Raw genomic sequence first — 13,644 nt, 5'->3', positions numbered from 1 at the left:
TCTAAGAAATCTAACCAATCAGATTATCAAAGTTGATAACGTCATCTTGTAGACCGGCTCTGGCCCAACCCATCAGTTTCTGGGACCAATCAGAACGGTAAAAATGGGTTCACATTCTAGAAATTGTTGGGGAGAGGGGCAAATCCAGATTCATTGTGGAAAAGAAACGTCAGTTGGTCAGAGCGATGTGGAAGGGTAGCCAGGTAAGAGCTGTGTGTGTAGTGGTAACACCCCGTGGCACAGTCACATATACGACTCTCCACTGGAGACCAGGGTTCGATCCCTGTGCCCACCCTTCCAACCAGTCTCAATAAAGTGTCAGAACACCTACAAATATATGTATTTTTTTTTACAGATCAAAAACCCAAGTCCTCACCAGGACATCGGTGCTGGCGATGGAGGAGAGCTTGAGGTACTCCACGGCCCTCTGCTGCAGCTCCACGTCAGAGTTCCTGATCTGGCTGTCGGAGCGAAGCACCTCCTGGATGGTGGCCTTGGTCTCTGGGAACAGGTTGATGAACTTGATGTAGGCGGAGAGCAGCAGGGCACGTGTGGGCACCGAACACAGGTGGAACTTAGAGTGGAGCAGGTTGAACTGGACCAGAGGGCTGGAGACAGGGATGAGAAAGAGGAGAGAGAGGGAGGAGAGTGAGAGTGAGAGATGAGAGAGAATAGAGAGAGAGAAAGAGGAGCGGTATGGAGATAAAATAATAGCGGGAAGAGAGGAGAGAGGATGTGAATGGAGAAGAAGATGGAGAGAAGGATGACAAAAAGGTAGAACCATAAAAAGAAAAGAGAGAAAGAGGGGGAGGAAAAACCTGATTAATACATCCGAAAACAAGGAGCCGCATATTTGTGTGCGTCTCAGGTTGATGATGTCACTGGTGTGGGAGAGGCCACCACTCACCTGGAGCGGGGGTCCCCGGCGATGAGGTTTCCAAACTCTCCCAGGATGTACCCCCCCACCTTCACCATGTTCTCATGACAGGCTGGGGCCTGCAGCGCCTGGAGAGGGGGCGGAGGGGGACAGTTAAAAACATAAGTTATTTGAACAGATTTTATGATAGCCAAATGCTATGGGTCTTCAGGGACGTGTTCATTAGGCACCAAACAGAAACAAATTACTCAAACAGGGAGGACTTTATAAAAAAACACAGGTTTTTGATTCCCTTTGCAATAGTTTTAAAAACGTTTTCACCCTAATGTACTCAACCAGGGAATATGATTGAGGAATTTCCAAGCTGAGACAAAAAGAGCACCATTGGATCCAGACGTTTCCGGCTTGGGGAACCCCTACCTCAAAGACAGTCTTGGCGGCGTAGCCCTGCACGTCGTCGCGGTTGATGACAATCTGGATGACGCGGTACCACACCTCCTCGCTCACGTAGTCCCCAGCAATGCGGATGAGGTTAAGGATGGTGTCCACATACCATGAGTAGTCCACCGCATACTTCTCTGCCAGGATGGCCACCTTCAACACCTGGGAGAGAGGGAGCAGAGAGTTAACACCAGGGGTTCCCAAACTTTTTTGGCCCACGACCCTATTTTGATATCTGAAAATTCTTGCGACCACACCCATGCGATAAAAAAAACTAAATAACAGCCATGTTTACTTTTTTATTTGGGGCTATGGCAGTCAATTGAAAAACATTCTAACAGTATTTCTGATTGTCTTCTCAACTCACCAACACATACTTTTAATGTGGAGCAGTCTATTGCAAATTAGTCTGACAAAATGTATCTTATCTCACCACCACTAATGAGATGGATGTGCTTGTTGCATGTCACGTCGGAGCTTCTCAAAGTCAAGGGGCGTGATCGACAGTGCGCACCTCATCTCTGCTGTCACATCCAACCTGGATCGATATTTGGTTTTAATGCAGACGAGAGCACGGAATCCAGCTTCACACAGATATGAGCTGGCAAATGGTAGCCTACCATGAGTTTTATGGTGCTTTCAAGACAACTGGGAACTCGGATCACGATGTCAGTGATCTTTAAGTCGGAAAGTCAGAGCTCTAGAAAGAGTCCCGAATTCCCGAGTTGGATGACAGTTCAAAACAATTTTTTCCCAGTCAGTGCTGATTTCTTTTCGAATTCCCAGTTGTCTTGAACGCACAGAAGTCGGAAGTGTGAGATTTCCGAGTTCCCAGTTGTTTTGAACGCGGCATTAATGCTTAGAGGGAGACCGCAGGGTATTCCCTTTGAGTCAGGAACCAAAACCCCTCCGTAGTGACCCGTGAATGTGTTGTCTGCAGCACATGACAGCTCGATCAGCTGTTCAATTTCACTAACCAACTGAGCCAGGATCACAGTCAAACGGATTGGGATGTAGGTCCGTCTCAAAGTGCTCTTCCAAGCATTGGAGGTAAGCAGTCAGCACTTGTGTGAGACACTTACTGATGCTGTTTTCTGTTATTTTATTTTCATTACACAGAAAGTCAACCAAGTCTGTCTCTTTTTTACATCCATTGTGAATGACAACAATTCCTCTCTTAAAAAATTATCTCCAACACTCCCCCTCGATAACCACCAAGCCTCGGTGTGAAATAGAACATTGTCATGCTCTGATCACATATCTCCACATAGTTTTGCGAACAGGCGTGCGTGCATTGGATGTGGTTTGATGTAGTTTACAAATCGAAGTTACCTGCTGCAGTATATTTCAGAGTTCTGTGCTCAGCTCTTTTGCCACCAGCTGCTCTCTGTGTATCATACAATGTGTCCATATGGCAGAGGGAGACACATTCATAACTAGAGTGCAGAGGCCTGCCCGCTGTTCCCTGATAGATGGAGCCCCATCTGTGCAAAAGCCCACCATTCGATACCATATGGAATCTGTTTTTTGTCAATATAGCCACACAGCACACTGAACATCCCCTGTGCCGTTTCATGCTTGGGAAGTGTGAGACAGAAAAAGATGTCCTTGTGAATAGCATCCCACAACATGTATAGCGAACAAAGGTCAATGCATGGGCATCTCAGCCCTCACAGCTAAAGTCCATTTGGAGAGCATAAACTGGGGAGTTTGAGTCGTTCAGTCAGAGTTTCCACTTGATTGCTAGCAATAGCATACATTCTTCATTTAACAGTGTTATCTGACAAAGGTATTGATGTGAGTTTCTGTGCCTCCCCACACACTGTTTTTACTATATCAATTGCGGCCGGTATGTCAGTCTCTGCAATAGTGTGTGGTTTTATAACGTAGCGTGCCTAGCCATTCACAGTGGAAATGATTGAAGTGCAACGGTCAAGTGCTGCCTTTTCCCATGATCTAAGGTCGCTCTCTAGTTTAATCTTTTAGATTCAAAAAATGTTCATTTAGATTTGTAAGGTTAACCACATTACAATGATTTTGAGATACAAAGACGATACAATATACAGTGGGGGAAAAAAGTATTTAGTCAGCCACCAATTGTGCAAGTTCTCCCACTTAAAAAGATGAGAGAGGCCTGTGATTTTCATCATAGGTACACGTCAACTATGACAGACAAAATGAGAAAAAATTATCCAGAAAATCACATTGTAGTATTTTTTATGAATTTATTTGCAAATTATGGTGGAAAATAAGTATTTGGTCAATAACAAAAGTTTCTCAATACTTTGTTATATACCCTTTGTTGGGAATGACACAGGTCAAACGTTTTCTGTAAGTCTTCACAAGGTTTTCACACACTGTTGCTGGTATTTTGGCCCTTTCCTCCATGCAGATCTCCTCTAGAGCAGTAATGTTTTGGGGCTGTCGCTGGGCAATACAGACTTTCAACTCCCTCCAAAGATTTTCTATGGGGTTGAGATCTGGAGACTGGCTAGGCCACTCCAGGACCTTGAAATGCTTCTTACGAAGCCACTCCTTCGTTGCCCGGGCGGTGTGTTTGGGATCATTGTCATGCTGAAAGACCCAGCCACGTTTCATATTCAATGCCCTTGCTGATGGAAGGAGGTTTTCACTCAAAATCTCACGATACATGGCCCCATTCATTATTTCCTTTACACGGATCAGTCGTCCTGGTCCCTTTGCAGAAAAACAGCCCCAAAGCATGATGTTTCCACCCCCATGCTTCACAGTAGGTATGGTGTTCTTTGGATGCAACTCAGCATTCTTTGTCCTCCAAACACGACAAGTTGAGTTTTTACCAAAAAGTTCTATTTTGGTCATCTGACCATATGACATTCTCCCAATCCTCTTCTGGATCATCCAAATGCACTCTAGCAAACTTCAGACGGGCCTGGACATGTACTGGCTTAAGCAGGGGGACACGTCTGCCACTGCAGGATTTGAGTCCCTGGCGGCGTAGTGTGTTACTGATGGTAGGCTTTGTTACTTTTGTCCCAGCTCTCTGCAGGTCATTCACTAGGTCCCCCCGTGTGGTTCTGGGATTTTTGCTCACCGTTCTTGTGATCATTTTGACCCCACGGGGTGAGATATTGCGTGGAGCCCCAGATCGAGGGAGATTATCAGTGGTCTTGTATGTCTTCCATTTCCTAATAATTGCTCCCACAGTTGATTTCTTCAAACCTAGCTGCTTACCTATTGCAGATGCAGTCTTCCCAGCCTGGTGCAGGTCTACAATTTTGTTTCTGGTGTCCTTTGACAGCTCTTTGGTCTTGGCCATAGTGGAGTTTGGAGTGTGACTGTTTGAGGTTGTGGACAGGTGTCTTTTATACTGATAACAAGTTCAAACAGGTGCCATTAATACAGGTAACGAGTGGAGGACAGAGGAGCCTCTTAAAGAAGAAGTTACAGGTCTGTGAGAGCCAGAAATCTTGCTTGTTTGTAGGTGACCAAATACTTATTTTCCACCATAATTTGCAAATAAATTCATAAAAAATCCTACAATGTGATTTTCAGGATTTTTTTTTCTCAATTTGTCTGTCATAGTTGACGTGTACCTATGTTTAAAATTACAGGCCTCTCTCATCTTTTTAAGTGGGAGAACTTGCACAATTGGTGGCTGACTAAATACTTTTTTTCCCCACTGTATATATATATATTTTTAATGTAATTCTGTTCAATTTCTTTTCAAGATTTTGGAAATTCTCCCGCGACACCATTTTCATATCAGGCGACCCCTAGTTTGGTAACCGCTGGGTTACACACTCTTTGACACAGACACAAACGCAAAGACACACATGCAGGCATACACCCAGAGGCATTCAGAGGGGGAAAACATACAATATACACACACGCAGACGCGTACCATCTCCTCTCTGATGGAGTAGTCGGCTGTCTCCAGGTAGCTGAGCATCTCGGCAACGATCTGCTTGGCGTTGCTACGGTCACACATGGCGTAGAGCAGGTCAGCAGCCCTCTGGCGAACACTCACATCCCTCTCAGTCTGGAGAGAAAAAGATAAGGTATAAAATGTTACAAAATCCATCAAAGTGCATAAAACAAAAATGTTAATCAAAAAAGCAGTGTCCCGTCTGAGCAGGGTGAGTGTGTGTGTAGCGTGTGTTTGACAGAGACAGACCTTGAGTGCGTTGATGACGGTCTCAATGTGGGTCTTGACGGCCTCATGGGAGAACTCCGAGCTGGCCAGGGTACACATGCTCTCCAGAGCCAGGTAGCGCAGGTTGGTCTCTCTGTGCTGCAGAAACTGACCCAGCTGGTTACAAGCACGCACCAGCAGGTTGGGCTCACTGGAGAGGGGGAGGTAGGTGGAGGGATAGAGTGAGCCACACCACACCATAATTGCCATTCTTTAGGTTTAGGATGAGAAAGAGAGACAGAGAGAGAGATACACAGAGAGAGGGAGAGAGTAGAAAGAGGAATATACTGTGTGTGTGTGCGTAAAAAATAATACATACCCCTTGACTTATTCCACATTTTGTTGTGTTACAGGCTGAATTCAAAATTGATAAAATAGATTTCTCTCACCCATCTACACACAATACCCCATAATGACAAAGTGAAAACATGTTTTTAGAAATGTTAGCAAATTTATTGAAAATGAAATACAGTATTCAATAAAGTATTCAATATAGTATTCAATACATGTTAGAATCACCTTTGGCATCGATTGCAGCTGTGAGTCTTTCTGGCTAAGTCTCTAAGAGCTTTGCACACCTGGACACCTGGTGGTCCTCTGTAGCTCAATTGGTAGAGCATGGCGCTTGTAACGCCAGGGTAGTGGGTTCGATCCCCGGGACCACCCATACGTATAAATGTATGCACACATGACTGTAAGTCGCTTTGGATAAAAGGGTCTACTAAATGGCATATTATTATTATTATTATTACAATATTTGCACATTATTCATTTTAAATTCTTCAAGCTCTGTCAAGTTGGTTGTTGATCATTGCTAGACAGCCATTTTCAAGTCTTGCCATAGATTTTCAAGCCGATTTAAGGCAAAACTGTAACTAGGCCACTCAGGAACATTCAATGTCGTCTTGGTAAGCAACTCCAGTGTAGATTTGGCCTTGAGTTTTATTGTCCTGCTGAAAGGTGAATTTGTCTCCCAGTGTCTGTTGGAAAGCAGACTGAACCAGGTTTTCCTCTAGGATTTTGCCTGTGCTAATCTCTATTCCGTTTATTTTTATCCCCCCAAAATCTCCTAGTCCTTACAGATGACAAGCATACCCATAACAGGATGCAGCCACCAACATTCTTGAAAATATGAAGAGCGGTACTCAGTAATGTGTTGTGTTGGATTTGCTCCAAACATAACGCTTTGTATTCAGGATATAAAGTTAATTTCTTTGCTACATTTTTTACAGTTTTACTTTAGTGCCTTATTGCAAAAAGGATGCATGTTTTTGAATATTTTTATTCTGTAAAGGCTTCCTTCCTTTCACTCTGTCAATTAGGTTAATATTGTGGAGTAACTATCCTCAGTTTTCTCCTATCACAGCCATTAAACTCAGAAACTGTTTTAAAGTCACCATTGGCCTCATGGTGAAATCCCTGAGCGGTTTCCTTCCTCTCCGGCAACTGAGTTAGTAGGAAGCCTATATCTTTGTAGTGACGGGGTGTATTGATACACCATCCAAAGTGTAATTAATAACTTCACCATGCTCAAAGGGATATTCAATGTCTGCTTTTTAAAATTATTACCCATCTCCCAATAGGTGCCCTTTTTTTGCAAGGCATTGGAAAGCCTCCCTGGTCTTTGTGGTTGAATCTGTGTTTGAAATTCACTGCTCGACTGAGGGATCTTACAGATAATTGTATGTGTGGAGTACAGAGATAACGTAGTCATTAAAAAATCATGTTAAGGGCCTCCCGAGTGGCGCAGCGGTCTAAGGCACTGCATTGCGGTGGTTGAGGCGTCATTAGATCCGGGTTCGATCCCGGGCTGTGTCACAGCTGGCCGCGACCGGGAGACCCATGAGGCGGTGCACAATTGGCCCAGCATCGTCCGGGTTAGGGGAGGGTTTGGCCGGCCGAGATGTCCTTGTCCCATCGCGCTCTAGCAACTCTTGTGGCGGGCCGGGCGCATGCACGCTGACATGGTCAGCAGTTGTACGGTGTTTCCTCTGACACATTGGTGAGGCTGGCTTCTGGGTTAAGCGAGCAGTGTGTCAAGAAGCAGTGCGGCTTGGCAGGGTCGTGTTTCGGAGGACGCATGGCTCTCGACCTTCGCCTCTCCCGAGTCCGTACGGGAGTTGCAGAGATGGGACAAGACTGTAACTACCAATTGGATATCACGAAATTGGGGCGAAAAAGAAAATATATATATATAATGTTAAACACGTATTGCACACAGAGTGAGTCCATGCAACTTATTACGTGACTTGTTAAGCAAACGGAGTCGTGGCTGAACGACAACAATGATAACATTCAGCTAGCAGGCTATACGCTACATCGACAGGACAGAACGGCAGACTCTGGTAAGACAAGGGGCGGCGGTCTGTGTATATTTGTAAACAACAGCTGGTGCACACAATCAAATACTAAGGAAGTCTCGAGGTTTTGCTCGCCTGAGGTAGAGTATCTTATGATAAGCTGTAGACCACACTATTTACCAAGAGAGTTTTCATCTATATTTTTCATAGCTGTCTATTTACCACCACAAACCAATGCTGGTATTAAGATTGCACTGAATGAGTTGTACAAGGCCATTAATCAACAGGAAAACGCTCATCCAGATGCAGCGCTCCTAGTAGCCGGGGACTTTAATGCAGGGAAACTTAAATCCGTTCTACCTCATTTCTACCAGCATGTTAAATGTGCAACCAGAGGGGAAAAAACTCTAGACCACCTTTACTCCACACACAGAGACGCATACAAAGCTCTCCCTCGCCCTCCATTTGGCAAATCTGACCATAACTCTATCCTCCTGATTCCTGCTTATAAGCAAAAACTGAAGCAGGAAGCACCAGTGATTCGGCTAATAAAAAAGTGGTCAGATGACGCAGATGCTAAGCTACAGGACTGTTTTGCTAGCACAGACTGGAACATGTTCCGGGATTCTTCAGACAGCATTGAGGAGTACACCACATCAGTCACTGGCTTCATCAATAAGTGCATCGATGATGTCGTCCCCACAGTGACCGTACGTACATACCCCAACCAGAAGCCATGGATTATAGGAAACATCCGCACTGAGCTAAAGGGTAGAGCTGCCGCTTTCAAGGAACGGGACTCTAACCCGGACGCTTATAAGAAATCCCGCTATGACCTCCGACGAACCATCAAACAGGCAAAGAGTCAATACAGGTCTAAGATTGAATCATACTACACTGGCTCTGACACTCGTCGGATGTGGCAGGGCTTGAAAACTATTACAGACTACAAAGGGAAGCACAGCCGCGAGCTGCCCAGTGACACAAGCCTACCAGACGAGCTAAACCACTTCTATGCTCGCTTCGAGGCAAGCAACACTGAAGCATGCATGAGAGCACCAGCTGTTCCGGACGACTATGTGATCACGCTCTCCGTAGCCGATGTGAGTAAGACTTTTAAGCAGGTCAACATTCACAAGGCCGCAGGGCCAGACGGATTACCAGGACGTGTACTCCGAGCATGTGCTGACCAACTGGCAAGTGTCTTCACTGACATTTTCAACATGTCCCTGACTGAGTCTGTAATACCAACATGTTTCAAGCAGACCACCATAGTCCCCGTGCCCAAGAACTCTAAGATAACCTGCCTAAATGACTACCGACCCGTAGCACTGACGTCTGTAGCCATGAAGTGCTTTGAAAGACTGGTCATGGCTCACATCAACAGCATAATCCCAGAAACCCTAGACCCACTCCAATTTGCATACCGCCCCAACAGATCCACAGATGATGCAATCTCTATCGCACTCCACACTGCCCTTTCCCACCTGGACAAGAGGAACACCTACGTGAGAATGCTATTCATTGACTACAGCTCAGCATTCAACACCATAGTGCCCTCTAAGCTCATCACTAAGCTAAGGATCATGGGACTAAACACCTCCCTCTGCAACTGGATCCTGGACTTCCTGACGGGCCGCCCCCAGGTGGTAAGGGTAGGTAACAACACATCTGCCACACTGATCCTCAACACGGGGGCCCCTCAGGGGTGCGTGCTCAGTCCCCTCCTGTACTCTCTGTTCACCCATGACTGCATGGCCAGGCACGACTCCAACACCATCATTAAGTTTGCCGACGACACAACAGTGGTAGGCCTGATCACCGACAACGATGAGACAGCCTATAGGGAGGAGGTCAGAGATCTGGCCGTGTGGTGCCAGGACAACAACCTCTCCCTCAACGTGACCAAGACAAAGGAGATGATTGTGGACTACAGGAAAAAAAAGAGGACTGAGCACGCCCCCATTCTCATCGACGGGGCTGTAGTGGAACAGGTTGAGAGCTTCAAGTTCCTTGGTGTCCACATCACCAACGAACTATCATGGTCCAAACACACCAAGACAGTCGTGAAGAGGGCACGACAAAGCCTATTCCCCCTCAGGAGACTAAAAAGATTTGGCATGGGTCCTCAGATCCTCAAAAAATTCTACAGCTGCACCATCGAGAGCATCCTGACTGGTTGCATCACCGCCTGGTATGCAACTGCTTGGCCTCTGACCGCAAGGCACTACAGAGGGTAGTGCGTACGGCCCAGTACATCACTGGGGCAAAGCTCCCTGCCATCCAGGACCTCTATACCAGGCGGTGTCAGAGGAAGGCCCTCAAAATTGTCAAAGACTCCAGCCACCCTAGTCATAGACTGTTCTCTCTGCTACCGCACGGCAAGCGGTACCGGAGTGCCAAGTCTAGGTCCAAAAGACTTCTCAACAGCTTCTACCCCCAAGCCATAAGACTCCTGAACAGCTAATCGTGGCTACCCGGACTATTTGCACTGCCCCCCCACCCCATCCTTTTTACGCTGCTGCTACTCTGTTAAGTATTTATGCATAGTCACTTTAACTCTACCCACATGTACATATTACCTCAACTACCTCAACTAGCCGGTGCCCCCGCACATTGACTATGCAACGGTACCCCCCTGTATATATAGCCTCCCTACTGTCACTTTATTTTACTGTATATATAGCCTCCCTACTGTCACTTTATTTTACTTCTGCTCTTTTTTTCTCAACACTTTTTTGTTGTTGTTTTATTCTTACTTTTTTGTTTAAAATAAATGCACTGTTGGTTAAGGGCTGTAAGTAAGCATTTCACTGTAATGTCTGCACCTGTTGTATTCAGCGCATGTGACCAATAAAATTTGATTTGATTTGATTTGATTTTTGAAACGTTTACTCCTGAACTTATTTAGAGGTTGAATACTTACTGACTCAAGACATTTCAGCTTTTCATTTTTTATTAATTTGTAGAAATGTGTAAAAACATAATTCCACTTTGAGATTATGGAGTATTGTGTGTAGACCAGTGATACAATATCTACATTTAATCAATTTTAAATTCAGGCTGTAACAACAAATGTGGAAAAAGTCAAGGGGTGCGAATCCTTTCTAAAAGCACTGTATATAGACACTGAGTGTACAAAACATTAGGAACACCTTCCTAATATTGAGTTGCACCCCCTTTTGCCCTCAGAACAGCCTCAATTCGTTGGGGGAATGGACTCTATAAGGTGTACACTGAGTATACAAAACATTAGCTCTTTCCATGACATAGACTGATCAGGTGAATCCAGGTGAAAGCTATGATCCCTTATTGATGTCACCTGTTAAATCCACTTCGAATCAGTGTAAATGAAGGGGAGGAGACAGGTTAAAGAAGGATTTTTACGCCTTGAGACATGGATTGTGTATGTGTGCCATTCAGAGGGTGAACGGGCAAGACAAAATATTTAAGTGCATTTGAACTGGATATGGTAGTAGGTGCCAGGAGCACCAGTTTGTTTCAAGAACTGCAATGCTGCTGGGTTTTTCACGCTCAACAGTTTCCCATCGCTCGTCGTCCTCACCAGGGTCTTGACCTGACTGCAGTTTGGCGTCGTAACTTCAGTGGGAAAATGCTCCCCTTTGATGGCCACTAGCATGCTGGAGAAGTGTGCTCTTCACAGATGAATCCCGGTTTCAACTGTACCGAACAGATGGCACAGTGTGTATGGCGTCGTATGGGCTGATGTAAATGTTGTGATCAGAGTGCCTCATGGTGGCGGTGGGGTTATGGTATGGGCAGGCATAAGCTACCGACAACAAACACAATTGCATTTTATCAATGGCAATTTGAATACACAGAGATACCATGACAAGAATCTGAGGCCCATTGTCGTGCCATTCATCCGCTGCCATCACCTCATGTTTCAGCATGATAATGCACGGCCCCATGTCGCAAGGATCTGTACACAATTCCTGGAAGCTGAAAATGTCCCAGTTCTTCCATGGCCTGCATACTCAGACATGTCACCCTTTGAGCATGTTTGGGATGCTCTGGATCGACGTGTACGACAGCTTGTTCCAGTTCCCGCCAATATCCAACAACTTCGCACAGTCATTGAAGAGGAGTGGGACAACATTCCACAGGCCACAATCAACAGCCTGATCAACTCTATGCGAAGGAGATGAGGCAAATGGTGGTCACACCAGATACGGACTGGTTTTCTGATCTACGCCCTTACCTTTTTTTTAAGGTATCTGTGACCAAAAGATGCATATCTGTATTCCCAGTCATGTGAAATCCATAGATTAGGGCCTAATGAACTGTAACTCAGTAAAATCTTTGAAATTGTTGCATGTTGCGTTAATATTTTTGTTCAGTGTATATGTGAGAAAGAAAAATATACAGAGAAAGAGATACTGAAAGAAGGAGAGAAGAAGAAGAAATAGACGCCTAGACTGACAGACAGACAGCCCCCTCACCTGTCGTAGTGGATAATGAGCGAGATGGCCTCGAACAGGATGGCGTTCTTGGCGTTGGAGTGCTGCACCTTTTTGGACTTGGGTGGTTCCTGGGCCTTGTTCAGGATGGTCTCCAGACACTCCACCAGGCGGCCCTTCACGGCACCATCCTCCGGCGGGGGGTAGCACTGCAGCAGGCGCAACAGTTTACAGGACAGCCACGGGGCCGGGACAAAGTAGTAGGTGTAGTCCTGCAGGTCAGTGGAGGCTGACGACACAATCTGGAGAAGAATAAAGGGAGGAGGAGAAAGAGAGATTGGTTGAAATCCTGGTGATAGAGACATTGGGGCAAAGGGAGGATGGATCGCTGGACTGATATACATGATTTTATAGGTATACATGCACACATGCGCACACACACCCTGCTCAGACGAGACACAGCCAGGGACACACAGGTTTTGAACTCATCTGGGTTCTTCGAGCTGAGACAGGTGATGAGGGAGATGGCTGCCGTGACAACACCCTGCGAGAGAGAGACACGGTCATCATCAGAAACAACAGTAACACCTAAACGGCATAAACTTCAACCTTACAGTCTCAATGAAGTCGGTAGTTATGTTGCAACATCCATACCAGCGTACCACTTAGAATACATATCCATTCCTTCATACTAAGATAGCACCCTCGGCTGTGTTGTCAGCAACCGGATGCATACCATTTTCAGGGGAAATGGAAGAGAGAGCCTTACGCTTTTTGGACATTAACAAGGCGACACTCCATCTTAACTCATCCTCCACATTTAGATTTTTGAACAGTGCAGAAGATAACCTCCCATGACAGTTTTTTGTTGTTGTTGTCAAGACCAGTATCTGAGGCATCTATTTTCAGGCATTTATTTTATGCATGCTACGTTAGGTTACTCTGGCTGCATTTAGACAGGTAGCCCAATTCTGGGGGGTGTGTTACCGCCCCAACAGATCCACAGATGATGCAATCTCTATTGCACTCCACACTGCCCTCTCCCACCTGGACAAGAGGAACACCTACGTGAGAATGCTATTCATTGACTACAGCTCAGCATTCAACACCATAGTGCCCTCTAAGCTCATCACTAAGCTAAGGATCCTGGGACTAAACACCTCCCTCTGCAACTGGATCCTGGACTTCCTGACGGGCCGCCCCCAGGTGGTAAGGGTAGGTAACAACACATCTGCCACACTGATCCTCAACACGGGGGCCCCTCAGGGGTGCGTGCTCAGTCCCCTCCTGTACTCTCTGTTCACCCATGACTGCATGGCCAGGCACGACTCCAACACCATCATTAAGTTTGCCGACGACACAACAGTGGTAGGCCTGATCACCGACAACGATGAGACAGCCTATAGGGAGGAGGTCAGAGATCTGGCCGTG

The 13,644-nt window shown here is 45.9% G+C and overlaps 1 protein-coding gene across 1 annotated transcript in view; it reads right to left on the bottom strand.

The window, feature by feature from the left end:
- Positions 1-13,644, bottom strand: part of LOC311147654 (AP-2 complex subunit alpha-1-like) — a 71,098-nt gene that overhangs the window by 23,604 nt on the left and 33,850 nt on the right. Inside the window, exons 5-11 of the mRNA XM_084184392.1 lie at positions 12,656-12,757; positions 12,256-12,515; positions 5,475-5,643; positions 5,202-5,339; positions 1,298-1,480; positions 908-1,005; positions 377-608 (exon numbers count right to left, since the gene is read on the bottom strand). Coding sequence (XP_084040518.1) covers positions 377-608; positions 908-1,005; positions 1,298-1,480; positions 5,202-5,339; positions 5,475-5,643; positions 12,256-12,515; positions 12,656-12,757 — 1,182 coding nt within the window. The remainder of the gene's footprint in view (positions 1-376; positions 609-907; positions 1,006-1,297; positions 1,481-5,201; positions 5,340-5,474; positions 5,644-12,255; positions 12,516-12,655; positions 12,758-13,644) is intronic.

The sequence above is a fragment of the Coregonus lavaretus genome (assembly GCF_964263955.1).
Source record: "Coregonus lavaretus genome assembly, chromosome: 2".
In the NCBI taxonomy this organism is placed as follows: Eukaryota; Metazoa; Chordata; class Actinopteri; order Salmoniformes; family Salmonidae; genus Coregonus; species Coregonus lavaretus.
Note: the sequence above shows the minus strand (reverse complement) of the source record. Positions and strands in the feature narration are given on the sequence as shown.